The 24,478-nt window shown below is 41.8% G+C and overlaps 1 protein-coding gene across 1 annotated transcript; it reads right to left on the reverse strand.

The window, feature by feature from the left end:
* Positions 1-23,087: 23,087 nt before the first annotated feature.
* On the reverse strand, positions 23,088-23,903 carry Vha14-2 (Vacuolar H[+] ATPase 14kD subunit 2). The gene is made up of 4 exons (XM_064694676.1): positions 23,742-23,903; positions 23,582-23,663; positions 23,300-23,505; positions 23,088-23,237 (listed from the first exon to the last, which is right to left on the reverse strand). The coding sequence occupies exons 1-4, from the start codon at positions 23,793-23,795 to the stop codon at positions 23,205-23,207; spliced, it is 375 nt and encodes a 124-aa protein (XP_064550746.1). The 5' UTR covers positions 23,796-23,903; the 3' UTR covers positions 23,088-23,204.
* Positions 23,904-24,478: the final 575 nt, after the last annotated feature.

Here is a 24,478-nt window from a genome sequence, read left to right on the forward strand (position 1 = left end):
GTTTGGGCATGTCGAATGCCACGTTTTGTAATTAATATGATTATTGATTGATTTGCTGCGACAAGAGTTGATAATGATCCGAATTTACATGTGCCACATGTGGGCGCTGTTGATTAATATCAATCAACTGATTAGTTACACCCAACACACAAATTGATTGTCTGTCGTGTTGTAGCTGTGTCTCCATCTCCTGTGAATTCGCTTTAATTATCATGTATCTGATTTTTAACAGTTTATAAATTGGCTTCTATAGAAATACAACTTGCTGATTTAGCACTTATCATCACGCCATGAATACTTGTAAGCCTCACGTGCATTCATGAGAATTGCATAGAAGGGCAACATTTAAGAATGTTAATCTTTTAAATTTGTGGCCCAATGGTAAGTAATCTTGTAGGAATTGCTGTTATCTTACAACCATTCTGATTAAAATTTAAAACAAGCCGGCTGAGTATTGGATCGAATCGGAAATAATATTTGCTATTTAAATATGGTTGAACGTTTTTTTAATTTTTCTTTTTTCTATTTGGCTCAGCAGAAGCTCGTATTATTATTCATCATAAAAATAAATTCCGAATAATTTTAATTTTCCACATATCTCAACGTACATATTTGTCATTTGAGAATATTTATTATAAAGAGTTGACCTGAACTTACTCTGATCTTCCATGGGTAATTTTGAGGATAAAACTCTTCCTTTAAAGAATCAATGAATTCCAATATTCTGCTATTACGATTGGCTCTTCTAACGTAATATCTACGTTTCGCCTGCAAAGAGATTTTGATATACATAAAATAAATTTGGAATTTGGAAAATCAGTAAGTATTATAAACAATACATTTTACAATATTAATAATCAACCAAAGTTTTCTACTCGGGAAGATATTGCTCTGCTCCCAACTCGACTGGCTCAACTGGTTAGCCACGAATCAGCTTTGTCTTATTCATCTTTTGATAGTTATGATGTTTTTCCTCTCCAGATCATCTCAACCCACATATACATAACTGGCAGGAAAGTACTCTACGTTTAACAACACCTCACAAAATGGGGCTTAGTTTATACGTCTGTCACACTTGGAGAATAACCACAGCTGCATTTGTCATATAAAGCGGGGATTCTTTTTTGGGGATTGCAGCTGTAAAATGCATATTAAGTGGAGTAATTAAATGTCAGCCCCAAGAGCGAGTACTTAAGAGCAACTTTGTTGCCCGGTCGCTAAAAAGCCAGTTGCTGGGTGGGATGGTATCGGTGGGTGCTGCTGCTGGGTTCGCCCAACTGTGGAGCTGTCACAGATGTTAAGGTTCAGCTAGTAATGCGCAGGTAAATCTGCAAATGTCAAAGGGCTCCTACACAGCTGAGCAATGGCTGGGCTAAGCGCCAGCTATGCCGAATTTTCTAGCTAATCTGACCAATTTGAAGCGCATTGTCTTGCCTTCCACTCCGCTTGCCGCCCAATTGTTATTGTGCTTGTTGCAGTGGGCCAAGAGGAGAGGTGGGGCGTGACAAGGCAAAAATCTAGCATAGAGCTACGTGTGCGCAAAAAGTAAAGTGCCCATGGCAAGTATCTGTGTCTGAGCGTGTGCGTGTGCGTGAGTGTGTGTGTGTGTGTGTGTGTTTGCATTGCACTTATGCACATGTGTACAAACAGTAAGAAAAGGTGGGGGGAGTGAGAGGGGCTCGAGGCGAAGCAGTGGCATTAGTCGAGTAGATGACGCTGTAATAGCATTCAGAACTCTTACTAATGAGCAGAGGGTGTATGTGTGTGTGGGGGTAGCTGCAGGTCGAACAGGTGAGAGGGGGGGGGGGGGGCGGTAGCGCTGCCGCCTGCCATCACCTTGCCGACGGCGCTGGCAGCAACGCTTGAACCAATTTTACAATGTGCGGCATCAACAAGCAGCACCAGCACCAGCACCAACATTCACACAGCCACACGATGCAGCAGGCACAAGGCGCAAGGCGCAAGTCAGAGGGGGCACAGGGGGCACAAGGGGCACAGCCGACGCCCGATACCCTCTCTCAGCCAGCGAGCAGTGGCAACCGGCACCCGGCAACCGGCAGCTTCAAACTAATTGTGCAATTATTTTTGCATAAAGTGGCATAAACATGGCTAGAAGAGGCATTATGCAAGTTGCCTGACTTTTGCAACATATGAAGATGTAGCAACACCCACAAACACACAAACACACACACACACACACACACACATGTGTGTGCTTGTGTGTGTGCGCGTGCCTAAGTGGCACTCGTACAATTTGAATGTAATATTCATTATTCTTTGCACATTGTCTGTCGGCCAAAAGCTTTTTGGGCCTGGTCTTTGTGTGTTGGGTTTTTAAAGACTCTACGTTAAACTCTGCATTAGGCAGTGCTTAGCTAACTCAAGATTAAGCTCAGCTAAAACAACATTAGCATTTAATTCCAACTGCTGGCCAGCTAATGGCCTATTAAAACATACAAAAACATAAAGCGAAATGTTAGATGTGAATAAACTGAACAATATGGTAAAGTGGGAAGTCAACTCGGAAGCTGTATAATCAAAACAATTAGTAAGATTTCATGGTAGTTCCGTGTTTTAACTCTTTATCAGGAAAATTAGCCTGGATTGCAGAGCTTCAATAACATACCATACATATACCATCAGATGTATTTCAAAGGTAGCATTTTCTTTGAATTCCTTGCAAGTTAATTAATTACAAATTACAAATTTTCCACAGCTTGAAAGGGATCAAATAATTTCTTATATAACGAGACATGAGGCAAGGAGCTTTAAATGTAACTTTCCTTAGTGTTAATAAATATAAATAAGCGAGTCAAAAACTGATTCATGAAATGTAATTCAATTGTGGCCTACGGAAATATGATAATGTTGCTTTATACTTGAATAGGGACAAGCATTTTGAAATGAATATACAACTATTTAACTAAAAAACGAACGAAATCAAGAGATATATATACCCGCTACTGAAAACAAGCACAAAAGAGATATTATTTTTAATTATTCAGTGGCTTATTGTGCATTAAGTACAAAAGAGGAATACATTGTTAAATCAACGGGGTTTTTGTTCAACATTTTTTTTGTTAAAGCTCTTTGAAAAGTGAGTATCTTTTTTGCATAGGGAGAACAACTAGAAATTGGATAAGTTTGGTGCTTTATGGTATATCTATTAATTGATAAGCCTGTTAATTTTAATATATACAATTAATTCCTGTATAATAATAAGTGGAACCCTCTCATAAATCATATCAGTAAAAGAAAGACATGGAAACATTAAATATTGTCATCTGTTAAAGACTGAACGTCCTGAAATTGACACCCAGACTCGTATACTTTTCTTGTCAGTCATTCCCATAAATTCTCAAGCACATGGAGACTGGGAGAATAAAGGAGCCAATGTATCAAAATGATATTCTGTTTTTACAACTTTACAATACAATATATATTTTGTATATCAAGAAACGCTTTCTCGAGATGTATTTACCTATAAGTTCAGTTGAGTATAGATGTATATATATTAGATATATATAAAATGTACTTCATATGATTTTATTATAGACATAGCGCATCTTGAATCTAAGTTTGTGTTTCAAGCCTTCAAGACTTGCATTTTTTAAGGACCCGTTTCAATTGTTTTAAATCAATCACAATTACATGTTTGTATGCAATTTTTAGCCAATTAATATTACTTTATTGATGAATAAATCCTGTCGGTCAAATACCTATTTGTAAATCAATTAATTTGACATTGTGTTTTTTTTATTTTTATTTCTATAAATTCCAAGTAATGCCAGTTAATCGCATGTGCAAATACGAATGTCAATTATAAACTCTTTTGGCCGGTTCAATTGTTTTCAATTTATTTCAGTGTGATAATTGACGCACTTAACCCGCTTAAATCAAAATTTATATGTGCTTATATAAATCTTTATACCTGCTGAAATTGGGTCTGGCTACTTTGTTGTAATTTATTAAATATTTGGCTTTCAGCTCGGGAATTATCAAAGCATGCAATCAACGTCGTGTGTAGTAGATTTAATTAAATTTTGCAATTTAAAAGGCCAAAGCATAAACGAGGTTGTGCCTGTCTGTGTGTGTGTGTGTGTTTGCACGTAAAGTTGTTTTTCGCTTTGTTCAATCTTGTTGTCTGGAGGCAAAGGAATGCAGCATTTTCAGTCTCATGTCAGTGTGGCATAGTTTTTCGTGCCGCCTTTTGAACCAGGCTTTAATTTGAATTAAATTTGCGCCCGAAGAAATCTGCCCGAAGTTTTTCTTTACTTATTATTTTTTATTTTTTTTTCAAGTTTTTGAAAGGCAGCAAAGCGTACCGAGGCCAAACGGAGCTGAGCCGAGCTCTCAATGCTTTCCGTATGGCATTTTTCGACAATTAAAATTAAAATTTAAATGAAATGAGCGCTGGATGTGTGTGTGTGTGTGTAGCTAGTGCTGTGTGTAGAAAAGCCACAACACACAGAACTGAGAGCGTATAGAGTATGTGAAAGGGTGGCGAGGGGGGAAGTCAGGGTGGCAACAAAAACAAACCGCAGCAACCAAAACCAAACACAAATGTTACATAAAGAAAAAGTTGACTTCGTCGTCGACGTCGTCTGGCCAAAGAACGAGCACAAATATGTAAATGAAATTGTATGACTCGACACACACACAGATATACACATACACTCTATGCTACAAATGTGCAGCAATTGCTGCAGTGCCGCGGCAACTGCAATAGCAGCAACACTTCAGCAACTTCTAACTAGGCAAGGTGCAAAGGTATGCAGGTGTGTAGGTGTCTCTGGCTGTGTGTGTGTGTGTGTGTGACTTGCTTTGCATGTAGTTCGTTGACTTTTCAAGTTGTCGACACAGCAGCAACAGCAGCAGCAGCAGCAATTGCACTTTGCTGTTACATTTATTACATTTGTAATTGTTGTCAGTCGCAGTTGCGTTGCGAGCTGAGCAGCCAGAGCGTTAATTATGTGCCAAAAGCAATTTTCGGCATGCCAAGCGAAGGCAGCAGCAGCAACAACATGCCACATGGCACAAGCTGTTTAGGGGAACGTGTCAAACGGAAGTCGTTGCCAATCGAAGTAACTTCCGGCTTGACATGGCGCTGCCTTTGCCCTGCCTTTGCCCTGGCTTTGCCTTTGCCTTTGCCTTGCCACAGTTTCAGGCATTTTGGGGGCATTGCATACTTAACAGCGCGCGCTGCAACTTTCACTTTTACAACACACACACATTTAAAATGCCTTTGCATATTTCATTAACGGTTTAAAAATTCATGAACTGCTAATTGAAAACGTTTGTCGCACACACACACACACACACACACACACATGCGCTGGGCCTGGATGCGTAACAGAGGGTTGCAAAAAGGTGCCAGTACCGCACTAGAAAGCCGGGCAACATAGTTTAGCACTTTGGCTGGCCGTCGTCTAGCTCGACGCTCTCCGTGCCACCTAAGAAATCAAAACGCTGCCCCGCAAAGCGGCTACAGGGGGATGGGGGGCAGTGGGGAGGGCTGGGTGTTGAGGCTATTTGCTGTAATGTATGCGACCTGAGCGACCCAAGCGACCTGCACTCAAAGTTCACCACGTTTGGCCTGGCACTTTTGTATGCGAAAATACCAACACACACACACACACACACACGGGCACACCTTCAATCACTTCCGCTGAACGATGAAGTAGCTCTTTGGCACGCTATTATTTTGCGGCCGAGGCAAAGGCATTGGCCGGGGGAGGGGGCTGGGCTGCCGTTCATATGTAATTGGAACGTGTGAGAAATATAAAACAAAGGGGCAGCAGGAGCCGGGAGCAAGGAGCCAGGAGCCAGAGTCGTGGAGCCGCTTAAGTTGTAGCCCCGTTTTGCCGGATGTCCTGTTAGAAGCGTAAATAGGCATAAAACAACGAAAAGAACATTTCTATTACACCCCCCCACCCCCGGCGGGCAAAGGGAGACGGACGGACAGGGTGTCGGATGAGGTTCGCCTTCAGCCAGCCGTGAAAACTTGTCTAAAGTCTTATGCCGGCGGCGGAAGCTCCGCCAGGAGCTGTCTAATGGCTACGCAAGAAACCCAACAGCAATCCAGCAATACTTTGACTCCTTTTGTTGTACCCATTCAAAATGGATTGGAAAAAAAGGGTTGCATGGCGGCAGGGCAAATGTATGTAACAGGCAAAAGGATCCCGACTCCGCCAGGAACACATATGTGCCCGATCAGGACGTGCGTCGACGAGTCAATAGCATTTGAAATATTATTAATATTGAAATTATCGATAAACTTATCGATAATCTTAAGTTAACTGCATAAACTATACAATAACAGACATTTCAAGAATAAATCGAATTAAAACTGGAATAAATTGATGATCGACATCTGTATTATCGAAAAACTTATCGATATCGATCATCGATTTATTCCTGTTATGATCGACATCGATAAGTTATCGATATAATCGATCAACTTATCTATGTCGATATCGATAAACTTATCGATATTGATCATCGATTTATTCCTGTTATGAGCGATATCGCTAAGTAATCGATTTTATCAATAAACTTATCGATGTCGAATATCCATTTATTCCTGTTTCGCATGTTGTGCTTTAAGCTCGAGTTAAGAAATAATAACTTGAAAATGATCAAAAACTAATTCACTAATAGTCTGAAATTTGGAAAAGAAGAAGCTCTTCAGCAGCCATGTGTGTGTGTGTTTATGTGTGTGTCTGTATAAAACTTGTTAGGGTATGTTATGGGCATAGAGCAGCTGTTAGTCGTGCAATCCCGATTAGAGTAATTTGTTGTTGTTGCTGTTCTGGTTGCTGTGGGCTGCTTTTGGCGAATTATAAATGCGATATTGCCATGGCAATTGCAACGACCAAAACGCGCGACTGCGGCGTGCTGATTATGCCAGGCGTCTCTTTTGGTTTTTTGGCCCGGCTGCCATTCAATGGCCGTCGCCTGGGCGGGCTGACGTGCGGCAAGTGCCTTGGCTTGTCCACTTCTTGTTTAACGCGGCACCACAAAAGCTAGCTTAGCTACTCTTTAAGTCCACACACAGACACACACACACACACACTCGCTCACACAGTCACTCAGTCACAGAGCAAAGATGTGGAGACAAAGGTAAAGGTAACAATGGCCAAGTGCCAAATACACGTGCGCTTTGCTTTGCACGTACACAGCCACGCCTTGCACTCGCGCCAGTCGCCCGTCGCCAGTCGCCCGCCCGGCAGCCAGCCCCCTGCCCGGATAAACTGCTTTTAGTCAACTTTAGTTAGTTTGGTCAAGCGCCTCTCCACGGCGACTGCCCGCTGCTAATGGAGAAGCTGAAGCTGTAGCTGTAGCTGAAGCTGACTGAAGTTTTCGTTGCGTTTTTTAGTCCGGATCTGGGTTTGGGTGCGAGTCCTGCTGCTGCTGCTGCTGCTGCTGCTGTTGGTCCACTATTTACAGCTTTAGTTTTGTTTGCCTCGTGTTTTGTCATGCCTCTTATGTCCTGCTCAAAAAGTGTAAACAACTTTGGGCGCTTGGCCAAGTGCAAGGTGTACTCAGCACACAGCACCAGCAGCAGCAGCAGCAGCAGCAAGAGCAGGAGGAGGGGCAGCACGTCCATGTCCATGTTCTGGTGGTCCGCACTGCCCGTCCGACCTAATGCTGTCTCGACTGCCCCACTGACCAGCGTCGACTGTTAATCCGAGATGTTTGTTTACCTTGGCACTGGACGAAGGCTACGGAGCTGCTGTTCGGACTCCAAGAGTGTTCAGAGCACGGAGCTGGAGCTGCAGCAGCAGCAGCAGCAGCAGCAGCAGGAGCAACTGGCATGGAGCCTCATTTATCTTGTGAATGCAATAACAACGACTTAGCCGGAGCTTTGGGGAGTCCTGTGCAAATCCATTGAACCTGCAGAGAGTATAATAAGTTAGTCGTGAAGTTTGCAATGCATCCACAGAGATAAATTAGACTCCGCACTGCTGGAGTACAGCGATACGCTCTCCCATTGCATCAAATAAATATGTAGATGTTCAGATGAAGCCTAAAGTTTATAAACAGAATATATTGTAGGTGATTCATAATACAATTTTTCTCCAATCTAATGAAATAGTCGCTATTTGTAATCTTAACTGCAATTGCTCTGCATATTTTACGATCTTTAAATAACATAAAATATTATAAACAATGAACTATATGAGCAAGTTCATGAGTTTTCAGCTTTCTATAGGGTATACAGAGGGTACTGCATTGGAATGCAATTGGGCTCTGCTTTTGGGACGTTTCTTTTTATTGGCATGGCCAATTAATGAAATGACCTGCAGGTTTTATTTATTTTTCATTTTATTGCCCAATTTAAATTATGCACAATTTGTATAAATGGCGTTGCAAATGGGAAATGTTGTTAAATTTTAATTATGTTGCCGATCATTGTTGCAGTGTTTTTGAGTTTTAATCGGAAAAACCGCTTTAATTCGAATTTAAATTAATTAAAATCACTTACGAGCACGGGCCAAACCAAACCGAATCAACAACAACAACAACAACAACAACAACGACAACAATTGCAATAATAACAACAATAACAACCATTTAAAATTGGCAACAACAAAAACCCAAATTAACTTTGCAACAGCTTCGGATTCGCCAAAAAAGAAAAAATAACTGAAGTGAAACCACAACACATCGTTAGCTAGGGTCGGCAAAGGGGCTGGATTATTGGAGGGGGCGTGGCACAGCAGGTGGGCACTAGAGGCGCAACCGCCAAGAATGCTAGCCAGAGGCGTGCAGGGTGTGGGGGGGGGGTCTATAAGAGCCCGGAGCAAAGGCATTTAAAGGCCGTTTGGGCAGCCTGGGCGTGGCCGCAGGCAGTTTATAGCGCATTTTATTTTAATAAAGACTTTTAATTGAATTTTCAATTGTTGCGCACGCGACACGGTGCCAATGCAGTCGCTGCTGTTGCAGCTGCTGTTGTTGTTATTGTTGTTGTAATTGTTGTTATCATCATTACGGCTTTATGTAGTGTATATCAACAGTGCATATTGCTGCTGCTGCTGCTGCTGCTGCTGTTGATACTTTTCAATAACCCGCTGTTAAAGCGCAAGTTTGTGGTTAAACAATTACGCGGCTGCAGCAGCGAATGCGCCCAACGGCAGATAAAGGCCAGCAACATGGCCTCTCGTGTCATGCAGCATATAAACATATACATATACATATACATATACACAGTCAAAGGCACACACACAAACGCATTTGATTTACACACGCGTCGCAGCAGACGCAAATGGCGTTCGCCACTTCCGGTTTCCGCCTCGCGCTGCTTAGCGCGCTAGCCGCATACACGAGGATACAAAATAAAAACAAAAAAATTGAATAAAAAATAAACGAAATAAAGTCCCCGTTAAATGTTAAATCAATGAACGTGGCAACAATTAAAATATTGTACTTGCCGCTTCCGCTTGACGCGCGACCATAAAAAGCGGCGCCACATTTCGTTCGCTCATTTTTATTTTTATTTATATTTATATACGTATACGTACTCGTTTTTTTTTTGTTTTTTTTTGGTCTCGCGCAAATTATGGAATTTCAATCAATTATTTATTGCATGTAAATAATAAAATGTACGGCCAAAGTTATGCATTTTATTAATTTTTAATATGCAGCGTGTTGTTGCAGGCATTGCCGTTGGGCTCTTTGTTCCCTTAACTGTCAAATAGTTGTTGTTGTTGCTGTTGTTGTTGTTGTTGCTGCTGTTGTTGTTGTTGCTGGTCGATTTACAGCGTAATTTTTATTTTAATATGCACTCTCCATGCGCATTGTTTGCACTTCAATTTTGTTGCACAAAATTTCAATTAGTTTTTCATGCACTTTGTTGGCTATTGTTTCCAGGCTAAGTGCCTGTCCGCACTCACACACATACACACACACACACACACTTCCGTTAAATGCGTGTAAATTTTCCAATATTCACAGCTCTATTGTGGTTTTTTTACGCACTCATTTCGTTTTCAATAACCAATAATAACTTTATATAAATAAATACCACGCACACTCCACTCGCCAGTCAAGTTCCTTGCGAGTCCTCAGTGGACGGTGTAGTGCAATGGCATATGAAATTTGAAAAACCACACGACATGCTTTTGAATAGATCAGCGAGTATTTGAACATGATACACACACCCTGTAGCTGTGCCTATGCTTCCCTTCTTAGTCTCACGCTATCGAAAATGCGTTCGTAATTATCTTCGGTGCTTATGGTCCGATCTTTATGAAAATGCCATTCGTATGTGTGCATGAAACAAATGCTCTAAAAATCTTCAAAATTAGCATTCCAAATCTTAAGTATGCTTAATCTGTCTAAGCTGTGCGAAAGGCTTCATGAAAAATTTGATTACTTTAGAGATAAGTTTTGGAAAAGCATCGATTTTTATTTATAAATATGTATTTTGGAAATGGGGCGAGATATCGACAAAAAACGAACAACACGTTTTGCATATAGGGGAAATAATATTTATTATTTCAAGCTTTTGTAATTTCCTAGAAAGACGGACAGGCAGATGGACGGATATACGCAAATAGCTAGATGGACGCAGCTCGTTGTCCTGATCGATAAAGTGCCTTTTGCATGATAACCTTTCTACCTCTACTCAATGGGATGAGGGAATATCGAAGTGGTTTAAATATTTAAGTACTTATGACAATTAAGAAACTTTTGAAAAATGTATACAAATTCTTTTTAGTGTTGCTTTAGGTATTCGTTTGAAGTAATTTCAAACAAATAAATTCTCCTAAATCTTTAAAACAAATGTTACTTCTTTTTTTATAAGTTTACAGGTTTCATTTACTGAAGGTTAGTTCAAGAAATATTTATTGTTTTGTTTACAAATATTGAACTTCCTCTTAAAGCAGTATAATTCAAATAAGCTAAACAAAACTTCTACTGAGGAGCAGTCTTAAATGAAATAAATATGCATCCAAATAGCATTCAGTTTTAACTGAATATATATGAAAAACGAACTATATTATTGATGAATAAGAAAACTAACAATAAAACTACAGCACATACCAAAATAATAGAAAATTATATAACATCAAAAATCATAAATAATAAAACATATCTGAGGCTAAAAGCATATTATAAAACTATGCCAAGCATTTTAGCTAAAATTGCACTGTAAAATATTAAATTTAAAGAGGCTTGAATTGAATTACATTCAACGATTCGCTAGCTTGTATATTTTTTACATATACTGAACAATAAATAGTTCTAATTTAAAGCTTTGAGCGAAGTACTTAATAATTATTTAATTCTAATTTAAGGTAGTTATTGAAATTGATTTTACGAATTCGCATACATTACACAATTCAGAGGATACAATTGAAAATTGAAATTAATTTTAATTGCAATAGTTAAAGTTTTATTGTGTACAATAAGCGATAATTATATCGGACCATTGAAGGCAAAATATCATTAAAATGTGCCACAAAGAAAAATTAGAATTCCACAAAAAAAAAAAAAAAACATAATTACCTGACCAAGTGTGCATGGACAGAACTCTGCTCATTTCCCCCAAACCTCAAATGGTTTGTGAGAGTAAAGAGCGCAAAGAGTGCCGGGCGAAAATTAAAAAAGATGAACTGGGACAGGCAAGAGAATATGCTGCAGCATGTGCCTTTTGAGCACACAAACGAAACCCTGACGACCGCAACGTTGAGACTGGCCAAAAGGGCAAAAGCAACAGCCGGCAGGGGCATAACATAAGAATGTTGTTGCGGTTGCCCAGAAACGAGTCCGAGTTGCAGTTCGAGTCAGGGTCAAAAATGTACCCATATATATACATATGTATATATAGACGTCCGCAAAGTGAGCCTGACCGACGCACGCAAATAAGAATGTGAGTGGCAGACGGCTGCATTTCAAGCTGCCGACGCCGAGGTGTCAAAATCAATTCAGGCTCGGGCCGAAAACTAACAAAAAGGCCAGCCAACACGCAGTAGGCGGCTGGGTCGGAGCAGAGCAGCGGGAGGGGGAGGGGGTTGACGTGTGACTGCATTAATTAAAAATTTGAATGCAATGCCAAGTGAAAAGCGCAGCACCTAACAAATTTTTCATAGGCTAATAAACTTGAATGCGGTAGCAAAAGCGAGCAATGCGATTGCAAAGCACAGGCAGAGTAAGTGGGCGGGCAAGGGGATGAGGAAAGAGGGGAGGGGAGGGGAGGGGAGCAGGGGCATGCAGTTGCCAGAAATGGCACTCAGCAGAATGCTGGGCCACAACTTGTTTTTTGCCGCACTGTCACCCAATTATGTCACACAGTGTACAACAAATTAATGCCTCGTTGCGTTGATTGCGCCGAGTGCGGCTGCTGTCGTCGTCGCAGCCAGCGTCGTAGTCAGCGTCGCAGTCGCTGTCGAGAGAGCGCACGAAAGTATGCAATGGAAAAAGTATGCAAAAGTAAAATCACTAAAAACAGCAGCCGACCGAGAATTCACGCTGAGGCCCGTCAGTCGCTATCGGTTTGTGTGTGTGTGTGTGTTGATGTCTGGCTGCGCGTGTGTATGTGTGTGTGTGTGTGTGTGTGCGTGCGCGTGTGTTGCTGTGTGATTGCGTGACAATTTCAAACAGATTTAACCGCCAATTTAAAATGAAGTCAATACAAGCGAAAGCAACTGAACTGAGCACGCAAAAATCTACAAAAAATAAAAAGGGACAGCAGACCTTGAACAATAAAAACAGCGCAGCTAGAAGATACCCTGTTAAAGCAGCTTACTATTTAGAGTCCAGCTCCGAGAGGCAAACAATATCATTCAAAATAGTTCGACTGCTAGATACCCTGTCAAACTAGGCATCTCTTAAGCATTTAACTTGTATTCATTGAATGCTTTGTCTATAGCTTTGCATATTAACTTTATCTAACTGGTTATACCCTGTTTAACACGCTCTGCAGGGTAGCCAATGGCAGCCACAGCTGAGTTGTCGCCCAGCGACAGATCATCGGCCCATCAGCAGCGACGTAGACCGAATGTCCAATGTTGTCCATGTCTGGACTTCTCTCCATTTGTATTTTTGTCTGATTTTGTTGCCAACCAACATTTAAATGCGCACAGTGGGCGCCCGGCCTGGGACTTGTATCAGACCCCGCCCCGCCCCGCCCCGCCCCGCACCGCTGCTGTCGCTGGTCAGCGGTGCGTGCTCCACCGCCAGCTGTAAAATGTATTGTAAATTTCACGCGTTTTTTCGGCTCGCCTGTTGGCGGGTTGCCGGGTTGGCGGGTTGGCTTGACTCTGTGTGGGTTTACATTTTGTTTTTTTTTTCTTGTATATTGCTCTTATTTTCATGGGCCATGCTGTGCGCTGTGTCAGACAAACGATTTAAATGAAATAAATTACAATAAATCACTCAATCGGTTTAAATAAAAATGTTGCTCTTGTAATGAGATATCGTGTGCGGAGGGAGCAAAATTGGGCAGCCCAACACTGGCGATTCGAGAGCAAGTCTATGAAATTTACAGCGGAGCTATTGATTTAGTGGCATTTTCAAGGAGTTCTTGTCGCACCGAGCACTTAAGAGGTGTTGCGTCCAAGATTGATGGATTAGCCGATGCATAGATAGATTAGTCGAAAATTCAGAGCACATAAAAAAAGAGGGTTGATATATTGAATCATTTAACTAATCTTATTTAGTTATTGTTGTTGAGATTTAAAGAGTTCTTGACCAGTTGAAATTATGAAGGAGTCCTTGCAAGCTCATCAAATATTTGTCATTATGTTTCTTATTATCTAAGAACAGAAAAATACAATACTAATACAATATCTTTAATCTTAGAAGAGGGGCATAGTATTTTATTGAATGAAATACTAGGATTTCGTGTCATATCGTGCAAATGGTTTTATGGTTCAATCCTTGCGGTGAATTGCTTGGGTTAATATCCAATAATCTTTTCTATTACCTGTACTTGGGAGTACTTGGCACTATCAACATAAATCTCTCATGCTCTCCTGATCAACCTGCATTTGTGTAGCACACACTTGAGGGCCATTCAATGCTGCAAATCCATTTGGCTGGCACGCTGAGCCATAAAGCAATTGACCAGGCAATCATTTGATACAAAAGCTCGGCTATTTGAATCAAAGTAAGGTCCTGCTAAATAGTTGCTTTGTGTCTCACTTGCTCTAATGGCTTAGTATGGGACGCATAGTTGGGGCTTAGTGCTTAGTGGCAGTCAGTAGTGCATGTAAATGCCATGACAATGGCTCCTGGGCAGGTCAGGGGGGTGTGGGGTAGGTCAGAGCACTCAAAAGCATTACTCGCATTGCCATGAACCAGACAAATCTGAGTCGGGGTCAACATCAGTAGACACACAACGTTTTGTCCACCTGAGTTGTCAACAAACCGTGAAATTATCAACCCAAATTGGACGACAACTTCGAGAGGCAGAGCGAGAGAGCGAGAGGGAGAGAGGGAAAGAGGGAAAGAGTGTGGGCTGTGTAGATTCTTACTTTCTTTGGCATGAAGCGCACGTCTTAATGCATATGTTAAGCTGCCCCCGACTGGCCCGACTGGCCAACCGACTGCGAAAAGCTTTTAATACAAATTGAAAACGCTTGAGGAGCCCGAAAGGAGGCTGCTGTGGAGCAAAAAATGGCAAGCGCTCACAAAGAATCAAGACGCCGCACTTGTGATAAGCAGGCAGGTTGCCCGTGACAGCGAGAGCAGCAGCACTATGAATACACGAATGGCTGCCCAAATGAGTGCCCAGATGTATCTATGGCTCACCAGTAACTGGGCAATCGGTGTACTGACTGACTGACTGACTGACTGACTCCATGTGCCAGCTCGTCTGCTGCATCGGAGATAAACCTGCTCTAAGCATCATACAAATCTCGCTGTTGCCTTTTCCAAGCCTTGCTCTTTGCCGCTTGCATAAATGTCAGGCAGGAAAATTTGCATAGGATTCACTTGCGGTTGCAGCTATTTATCTTGCTCGGGCATTTCAAGTGCAGCCCAAAAGTGGAGCACAGTTGAAGCAGATAGACATAGAGGGAGCTTGAGGTTGAGGTGGAGGTGGAGGGTGCGGGTGCAGGTGAGGGACAGCAAACGGAAATGCGCTTTATGCAGCATTTAAATGCGCCCATTTCCGTTGCCGTTGCCGTTCGCCGGCCGTTGCCGACCTTCAGATGCCTCAATTATTTCATTAAGTAAAACGTTTGCATTTCACCTAATTCCGCCCAGTCGAGTCGAGTCGAGTCGACTTCCCCTCTTCGCCTCCCGCTACCCGGCCTTGGCCACATCCGCTGCATTCGTGTGCAGGCACGCAAAGTCGAGACTGGGAGCCGTGGAAATGTGGAAACGGCGAAACACACGAAACGGAATTTATTTCTCAATTCCCACTTCAATTTCGCAAATTGAATGAAAAAGCGCTTAAAAATATACAAAAGCAGCAGCCAGACCCACAGCACCCATTGCCCAAAAATAAAGTAACAAAGCACACACAAGCCAGAGCCAGAGCCAGGGCCGGGGCCACGGTCAGGACCAGGAGCAGGGCGGTAAAAAAAAAGAAGAAGGGAAAAAAAGGCAAACGAACAACGAGCAGAGCGAAAGGAAATCTTACAAATAAAACGGAAGTTAATTTACTACGTAAACCGAAAAGCATGGCGCAGCCACATCCGGTGAGGCAAAAGTGGGCGCAGCGGTTGCAAAAGGTGGCACAGACAGTGCTTACAGCTACACTGCAAAGAAATACTACAGCTGGGAGCTGAGCGAGAGCCAGCCCGAGCTAGCCCAGGCTGTGCCAGCGGTTGCCCATTTAATTGGCCAAGTTTGTGCTGCACCGCTGCAGGCAGCCGATGCCTGCTGTCGCTTGAGGTACCCAAATATTTGCTCATGCAACAGACGCGACTCAGACGAAGGCAGTCGCCATGACAGAGAGGGAGGGAGTGAGAGGGGGGGTGGGGCAGGTTGAGGACTTGGACAGGTGCAGCTCACACTTGCAAGCGCTTATTACGTTAACAATTGCGAATATCGGCGCGAAATGAGAGCGCTGAGCGCCCCGAGCAGAGCAGAGCGGACAGGATTACTTTGCATAATTTTAGAGGCTTACAAATAACAGGCAACGATACCCTGCAATACACCCGCACACTCACACACACACACACGCCAAGAGCAACAGCAGCAGCAGCCTTTGGCTGGATTGCGGGTGCGCCAATGAAAACGGAAGGAAATTTCACTAGCCAAATGCAGCGGCAGCAGTCATGGGAATAGTTAGGAGCTGTGTGGGCGGCAGTCTCTCGCTCTGTGTGTGTGTGTGGGTGTGTGGAGGGGGCGTGTCAGGCAACAAAGGCGCATTAGGGCGATAGCACGGGGCCAGCACAAGTATTTGTTATGCGGTAAAAATGCATAAAAATCCCGAGACCGGCATTTATTTAAATTTATGCCGTTATAACGTAATTTTGCATTACCCCGAAAAATGATGGCGTCGGCCGCCCCTACGCCATTTTATTGTGCTGCATGTGTGTGTGTGTGAGTGTGTCTGTGTGTGGGTGTGGCACACATTACACAGGCATTTTTATACAAAAATTTGGTGCACATTTTTGCGGCGCCGCGTCTTGCCTGCGGCTAAAAAGTTCGCATTTTTTATTTGTATTTTAACTAAATATTTGCAATTGTTATTCTTACCATTTATTTTTTATCTATTTCTATATGCACAATTGTGTTTACTATTTATATGCTTCACATTTCAATTGTTTATGTATCTACTTTTTTATTATTTTTTTGCGGCTCTAGCTCTCACAGAACACAATGCAAAAGCCATTCATTTGTTATGCATATGAAGTAGACCAAAACAGCGCTTTGGCTTGCGGCAACAACAAAAGCATTCCTGCCTCTTGTCTCTCATAGCTGTGCTATGCTGTTGGTTGTGTTGGTGGTTGGTGGTGCACTCGAAATGGTTGCCAAATTAGTGGAGCGCTTGAGTGCGGTTTCCGCTGGCGCCAACAGAACAAAAACACAATGCATAAACTAATATGCCAAACTATTCAAAATTAACTATTATATTACAAAGGCACCGCAAAGTTAGCTCTCGACTTTTAGTTCCTCAACATGATGTCGGTTTTAAACGAGATATTGCTTTTTTATAAAAGTCAGAAAAAAAAAACAAACTCGAACCCCGATTCTCAACATCGATGTCTCACGAGAAAGAATATTCAAACATATTCCTATCATTCCGTCTGTCTTTTTCACATGAATAAAGTCAACCTGTTTTCCATTTTCCTCAATAATTTCCAAGTTAATTCAAACTTGGAATCCGCAGGAATTTCGTCCCATCTCTAGTCTCATGTTAATTAAATATTTGCCAAACAATCTTGAACGGATATTGCGAGCTCCTATCAATTCACAACATTAATTAATGTGCAAATCCAAGGAGAACACACGCTGGCTCCTCTCCAGAGCCGCCGTGGCAGAAAGATTGCAGCTGGTTGCAATGGAGTAGATTATCTAATTTGTTAATCCGTGCGACACGTAACTGGACTCGATGTCAATTACTTGGAAAGCCCCAAGCACGCGTCACAGTTAAAAGCTGCTCAGCTGCTGCCTAATCTTTGACTCCGGCTAGAGCAGGTGGGATCTGCTTCTGGTTCTGGTTCTGGCATGGAGGGAGGCATTCAATCAAATGTAACTGTAACGCCATGGCAGTGTCTTCCACAGTTACTGCTACTGCTACTACTACTGCTACTGCTGCTGTGTTTTGAATACAAATTAGCTAAAGCGAGGGCCGCCCACGACATGCAGAAGCAAATCGACACGCCTCCAATCAATGCGCAGGACAACAACATTCTTGTCGACGCTCTCATTGCCGAAATCGACTTAATTTAAATTCAAACTAATTAATCAGATGCAGCTGCAGCTGCAATTGCTAATACACATGCCCCTCCAGGCAGCCTGCTAAGGCACCTCAATGAAGCCATCTGTCAACTAGCTTAACCTGAATAAATATAGGTCTACATACACTGTGCTGTGCAGCATGTTGATTGGGGGGCTACGATAACAACTATCGCTGCTTAAGCTAATTAAACGCACAATTTGTGGGTCTGGGGCCCAGCCCCATAAAGGTCTTAACATCTACCAAATGCTCAGTTCTATGCATCAATATCTCACACCAGGCAGATGCCTGGCTCCAGCTTTGGCCTCGCTGCCAGGCACAGCTCAGGCAATGGCAGTTTCAATGATTTTGTTTAGCTCACTGAATCGGAGAATTGAGTTCAACACACACGCACACACACAAGTGTGCACTTGTGTGTGTGCGTGTGTGCACACACGAACGCAGCGAGACATTTGAATGTCTGTCATGAATTGATACCAATTTGCAATTGTTAATGAAACGCTTTGTGCTGTGCCGATTGCATTGCATCACCACGCCCCCCCGGGCAAACCCAAGCCCCCACATAAGTATAACTGAAACACACACTCACACACACACACACACACACACACATGTATATGTATATGGTATGCTGCTCGCCTCCGGCTGCGCAGTTGCACTTCAATCTTCTGCGTTCATATCACTTTCCTTGTTTTCTTTGACATTCGAGTTACATTTTGGCCAAGTTTCGTGTGTGTGTGTGTGGGAGGCAAGGTTGAAAGTCTCCAGGGAAAACCACCCAACCCCTTTGTTTGTGTGTGTGTGCGTGTGTGTGTGTGTGTCAGTGTCCAGCGCACTCGTGTGCTTTTGCTCATTTCAATTTTGTAATTGAGATTAGCTCTTGGGAATAATGGAGATCAGATCATTTAATTAACTTTGTTTTCGAGCACATCGAATCCTGCAGCTCGTTTATGCTCCTCCTCTTCTTCTTCTCCTACATCTTCTGGCTCTGCTTCTTGCTATCACTCTGCCACAGTGTCAAGTGCCTGCAATTGTCCGTGTGGGGGCGTCTTTTCTGCTGTCTGTGCAACTGATTGAAGCTGGCAACGTCCAAACGCAATAATTTTACGACTCCTCCTTGCCAGCTGCTCCTCCACTTTTTGTTGTTGTTGTTGTTGTTGTTGTTGTTGCTGCTGCTGCTGCTCGTCCATCTACTTGAGAGCTGCCAGTTAATTTTCTGTGGGCCAATTTCATTTGTTAATTTGCATTACGAATATTGCAAGCATTTTGTGGCCAATTTTCAGTATGATAATTTGTTGAAAGTACTCGTCTTTTAAATACCCTGTACACGCTTTCAATTATTATATGAAGGGTTTGATTAGACTGTGTAAGCCTATGTATATATAAAAACTCTGGCGATCTATTATAGCTATATCCATTTTTATCGCTTCATGCTTAATAGAGCCAACCTCAGAGGCTATGAGAACTTTAGCTCTAGCATATCCTACGCTGATCATGTTTTTATCCCAATCAAAACGTGCCTCGCAGTTTTCCAATCAAAATATAGTTAAGTTGCATAGTGGAATTTAGAAGTAAATTTTTACTATGTTTACGAGCAGCTTTCATGTATTAAGTGTAAATTATTAATAATTTCAGTTGACCAGCAATACAAATTATGTATTAATAAATGTAAAAGCAAAGAATCTGTAGGCAAACAAGATTGGAACCACTGATTTTTTAGTCGCTAGAGCAACGATCCATTTTTATTCTGCAGGGTAGAAAAACTTTTGCCATGAGACGAAAAACGCACAGAAGACGACATCTTCGACCTCATAGAGTGAAAATATTCTTGAGTGTATATATACCTTCTTCTTAAGAAGATATCTGGACCAAACTTGGATTTTATTTATATATTAATTGGCTTTATATGAAAAGTCGATCGATAAAATGAGCTTTTGTTGGAAATATGTTCTGTTTTTCAAGATACCTTGAACAAACTAAGCAATTACGAGCTTTAACTGCCTAATATATACAGTATATAATTCTGGGCGTGCCAAAGGAAACCTTTCTTTCTTGCATCAAAAGAAAATAAGGAGAAAAATAACTAGTGCGATTTTAGTATTTTTTGTGTCATAAAGTTATGTTTGTTACCGCCATCTGGCGGTCGTTCTATTATTGAGAGCGCAGCTTGTTTTGTATCCATGGTTCTTAGTACTCAGCGTACAGGGTATTTGCTAGTCACGCTCTGCTGACCAGAGACTTTTTATTCGTTTAAATGGACTTCTCGGTTTCCTTTGACAGGGGAATGTTGAAAATGTGGTTCCCCATTGCAGTTGCTAGCTTCAATTAGCACTTGAAGTGCTCGTCGAGCTGCTCAGAAATATTTCGGGTCTATGCATCTCATTTACATTGGCTAAGTATTGTATTTTCTCGGGCTCTTTGTTGGCAGCCGCTGTCTCAGTTTTTCAGTTTTCCAGTTTTATTGTGAGCCGCTTTTCATTCTCTCATTTGGAAATTGCATTCAGCTGTTTGTTTTTAAGCGCTGTCATGAGAATTCAAAACTACTTTTTGAATAATTTTATTTATTTATTTTCACTCCATAGCCTCTCCTGCAAAAGCAAAAGTTTCCCAGCACCCAACCTCTATGCGGCCCTGGAGTTGCCTCGACTTTTGCCATTCACTTATTTATTTAGCTTTCCTTCTTTGCTTCTGCTTCTGCCTTTCAGAGTTCTTGCGATATGTCAAAAGTACAGTGATACGTCCCTCCGTTATCCTCCGCCCAGCCAATTGATGCCTCTGTCTGTGTATTGTGTATTGTGGATGCATTCTGGCACGGCTTGTATTTTAATTAAAACTGGCTGCACGCTATTGCAAGCATTTGTGCAACACACAAAGGCCCCCTGCAACACAATATAATTTGCAAGCCAAAGGTGCGGATATTTGTTTGCTTTCAGACCCAGCTTGCCAGCCTCTTACCTCTTAGCTATCTTTCTATTGTGAAAAATACAAATTTAATTTCAAACACTCGACTTTATTGAAGCAGTTGGAAGCAAAGCAGAATAAACGGTGTTAACTGTGCCTACAGGAGTTCTGTTCAACTCAAATTAGACCTTTTCTGGTATCGATAATGGATATATTCGATTAATTCAAAAGTCGCATGGATACTAACGGCAGCTTCAAGTATTTTCTTAAGCATATTTAAATCTAAAGTAAAGGTCGTTTGTGTGTAAAATTATTACCAAAAGGAGAAAATTTACAAGGAAAATTGTTCTAAAATCCACTCGACATTTTCGTCAGTAGTTAGTCGTTCCCAATGTTATCTATTATAACCGGAATATTTGTATTGGGATACTTAACTCGTAGCTTTTGATCTGCTAAAAATGTTATAAGATATAGTTTTATGTAAATCAATAAAAGAATGTTGCACTCGATAATTTCAGTAATCGATAGCAACTAGCACAGCCCGTGGCATTTGCCTCTACTTTTATCGATAAATCTCAAAAGGTGTTTTTACGATACCTTTGTAACTATTTCTTAAACCAACATTGTTCTTGTTTGAATCCAACATGAAAACAGAGAATTTTCTTATTTGGATGGGACGAGTGGCCTTTGCATTGCAATTAATTCAAAAAGATAAAATCCCTCGAAGTCCCACCATATTCGAATCTTAAAGGTCAAGGTAGAACAAAGTGTTGCCAACTATTTTTTACACTGCAAACGTAAAATTGATATCAAATACATTTTTAGCTGGGACTAAGTAGTGTCAAAATTTCTAAATGATTAATAGCAATAACTTTGAATAGATTTTCGATATTTATAGCTATGTTAAGGTCGGCAGTTGGAATAATTATCGATACAAAAACAATCGATATCGAGTGCCTATCGAAAGTTGTTGCAGCACCCGCTGAAACGTTAAGTTAAAATTGGATCATTTGTATTTCGGAGCAGGGACATGTATGAAATGCGTTTTTATTGCTGTTCAAGGACTCGCTGCAAGCGCCACAGATTCAATGTCCTTTGTTAAACAGGCTATTTATCTGCCGGCATTTGGTTACGCCTCGCAGGAGCCATGGGCGGGGGAAGGCGGGGAGCCGGGGGAGAGGGGTTGCGCATTGGTGTGGCGTTTACAGTTGAGTTGTGCAGTCGAATGCATTTGGCAGATCAAACGAAATGCGATTACGCATACGCAGCGTGCGCCGCGTGCCGCTTTGTGGTGCGGGACGGCAAGTGGGTGGGGTCTGGGGGCTGGGGGCGAGTATGTGTGTGTGTGTGTGTGTGTGACTGTGACAGCTGTGCGGTTAATTAGGCCCTCAAAACGTAGCACGCCATTTTGTTGTCAGCATTTTGTACCTGCAGCAGCGCTGGTTTTTGACAGTTGGCCAATTGGTTGCTCTCAAATTGCACGGCTCATTAAATTTCAATGGATGCTATCGGTGCTGGGCGCGCATGATGTGCACGCTGCTTGGCTAGAATTTACCGTTGCCTACTTTCAGGCGTCGAATTGTGCTCGCGTGGCGTTGCCTACTTTCGGGGCGGCTGCTGCCGGCACGCCCACAGCGAGGCGCGCGACATGCCACTGAGAGAAGGCGCCAAAAAGTTGTCGCAACTTTTTGAATGCCTCTGCGCTAACTTCTTGGCGCGAAAAGTTTGCTGTAAAATACTTTGCGCAAATATTGTTTTCGCATGCTTTTGTTGCGCTAAGCGCTCGAGGAAACAGTATGGAACTCCCCCCCCTCCCCCCTCTAGCCACGCCCCTATTGCACAGTAATTCAACTCTCTTGCAACGTAAATTGTATCAATGTGCGCTGTCTTTTTTAAGAGTTTGCAGCAACTTTTTGTTGTGTCTTCGTTGCGTTGCCACTCCCTCTCCCTCCCGCTCTCTCCCACTCACACTCTCTCTTTCTCCTGGTCTGCTCGTGCTTTTGTTTCCGCCCTAGGTTTTGCCATGTATTGGCATTTTCAACGCTTATTTGTATCGTTTTCGCTCACTTTGTTGTTACTTTTGTTGTGGCTTGAGCTGTTGTTTGCGGCTGCCACTGCAACTTGCAACTTGCAGCGTGCAACAACAACGTGCAACGCGCCGCCCTTCTTTGCCACAGATTTTTGCCATTTTGCCTGATGCTCTTTTCGACAATTTCCTTAAAAAGCAAACTTGAAAAACTTGCACGAAATATTTGTGGTGCCCGTTGCCTTTTTTCTTGTCTTCTCTTTCTATTTTCCGAAACTTTTCAAATCAATTGTCGCATCGAGTTTGTAACAATGACAAAAGCCTTTCAAAGCTTCTGCTATATGCATCATATTTAATACAACAATTCGTATAACATGAGATCGTATTGTGCAGGGCTTCACTATACAGCCAGCCCTAGCGACGACGCACCACTGGCTTGAGTATGCCCTGGGAGTAGCGCAGGCTTTAATACCTGGGCCAAGGGAATATTTGAATTAAATGCAACTCACCTGCGCCCGCTTCAGTATGGAGTCCTTGTTGACATCGTATGGCTGCTGCTTCGAGGGTATCTCCAGCACGGTGGGCACAGGCAGCAAGTGCCTGTCGATGGTTGCGCGTATCATGTCCGCATATATCTGATTGATCATTATAATGGCGATGTCCTCGCGTGCCACAAAGCGCTTGAAGCACTCGTCTATCGCGGCGGCGCTGGTGCCTGCCAGGCAGAACAACAAGTTTCCGATTACTTGGGAAACTCAAAATGAAAATTATTCAACTGCTGCCAAAGTTACCTTTCTCGACAACCATAAAGTTCGACTGACGCTCCTCGTTGACTTCGCCAATGCCGCCAAGCAGAAAGCCAACGCAGGTGTCCTGCAGGAAGACAGAGATAAGAATAAAAAACCCGATTTAGGAAATCTTAAGCGACAAACGCGCTTGGGGTGCAGCCACCTCATCGCCTATGACAGCCATTAGTTTACCCTCTTCAAAAGAACTATTTGACATTTTAGTTGGAGCTTTGATATGCGCACTGCGTAAAAATAGCTTTTCCAGAAATAAGATGTTTACTAATTTGTACTCAAAGCAAATTCAATGATATGCTGATAATTCTCTTTTCTAAAAATAATTATATGGAAGTGGGAATTCTTTATACAAAATAAAAAGTAAGCTCAATCATATGCTCAAAACTGTCTTTTTCAGAACAACTTATTAACTATTATTAATTTAATATTAATTAATATAAAGTCTAAAATGATCAAATTTGTTACGTTTCAAGATATTTAGTAGGAAAATAAAAGAAAAAATACTCTCATGTAAGCTTTTAATTAGAATTAATAAGATTTAAAATATAATTTAAAAAAATATATATCGAAGACGGATTAATTTACAAATTAAACTATCTTATAAAAATATTAAATATAATATTTATATATAATATATAATATTATAGGAAATAGAATTATGTTTATTCTGATAATAAAATAGCTCCAATTTGAGAAATAATAATACACTAACTAAAACCGCATCATTAAATATTTAAAGCAGCTTTTAATATTTGTTGAGCGCGCCTTTTGATAGCTCATAATACGAGTTTCCAATTAGAGCATATGAAAATTGAGACTGATAATTCGCAATAAAACTATTAGCTTTCGGCAGAAACCTGCTTAAAATTCAACAACAAATGCCAT

This window comes from Drosophila montana, unplaced genomic scaffold (assembly GCF_035044405.1).
Source record: "Drosophila montana isolate Dmon_TW-CO22-7 unplaced genomic scaffold, ASM3504440v1 contig_3733_1, whole genome shotgun sequence".
Taxonomy (NCBI): Eukaryota; Metazoa; Arthropoda; class Insecta; order Diptera; family Drosophilidae; genus Drosophila; species Drosophila montana.

Bases quoted from the DNA above. Each gene is read 5' to 3' on its own strand.
- Vha14-2 (XM_064694676.1), bottom strand. From the start codon at position 23,795: ATGTCAAATAGTTCTTTTGAAGAGGGTAAACTAATGGCTGTCATAGGC. The intron at 23,664-23,741 runs GTGGCTGCACCC...GTCTTCCTGCAG, and splicing joins TGGCTGTCATAGGCGATGAG to GACACCTGCGTTGGCTTTCT. The intron at 23,238-23,299 runs GTGAGTTGCATT...CGCTACTCCCAG, and splicing joins CCATACTGAAGCGGGCGCAG to GGCATACTCAAGCCAGTGGT.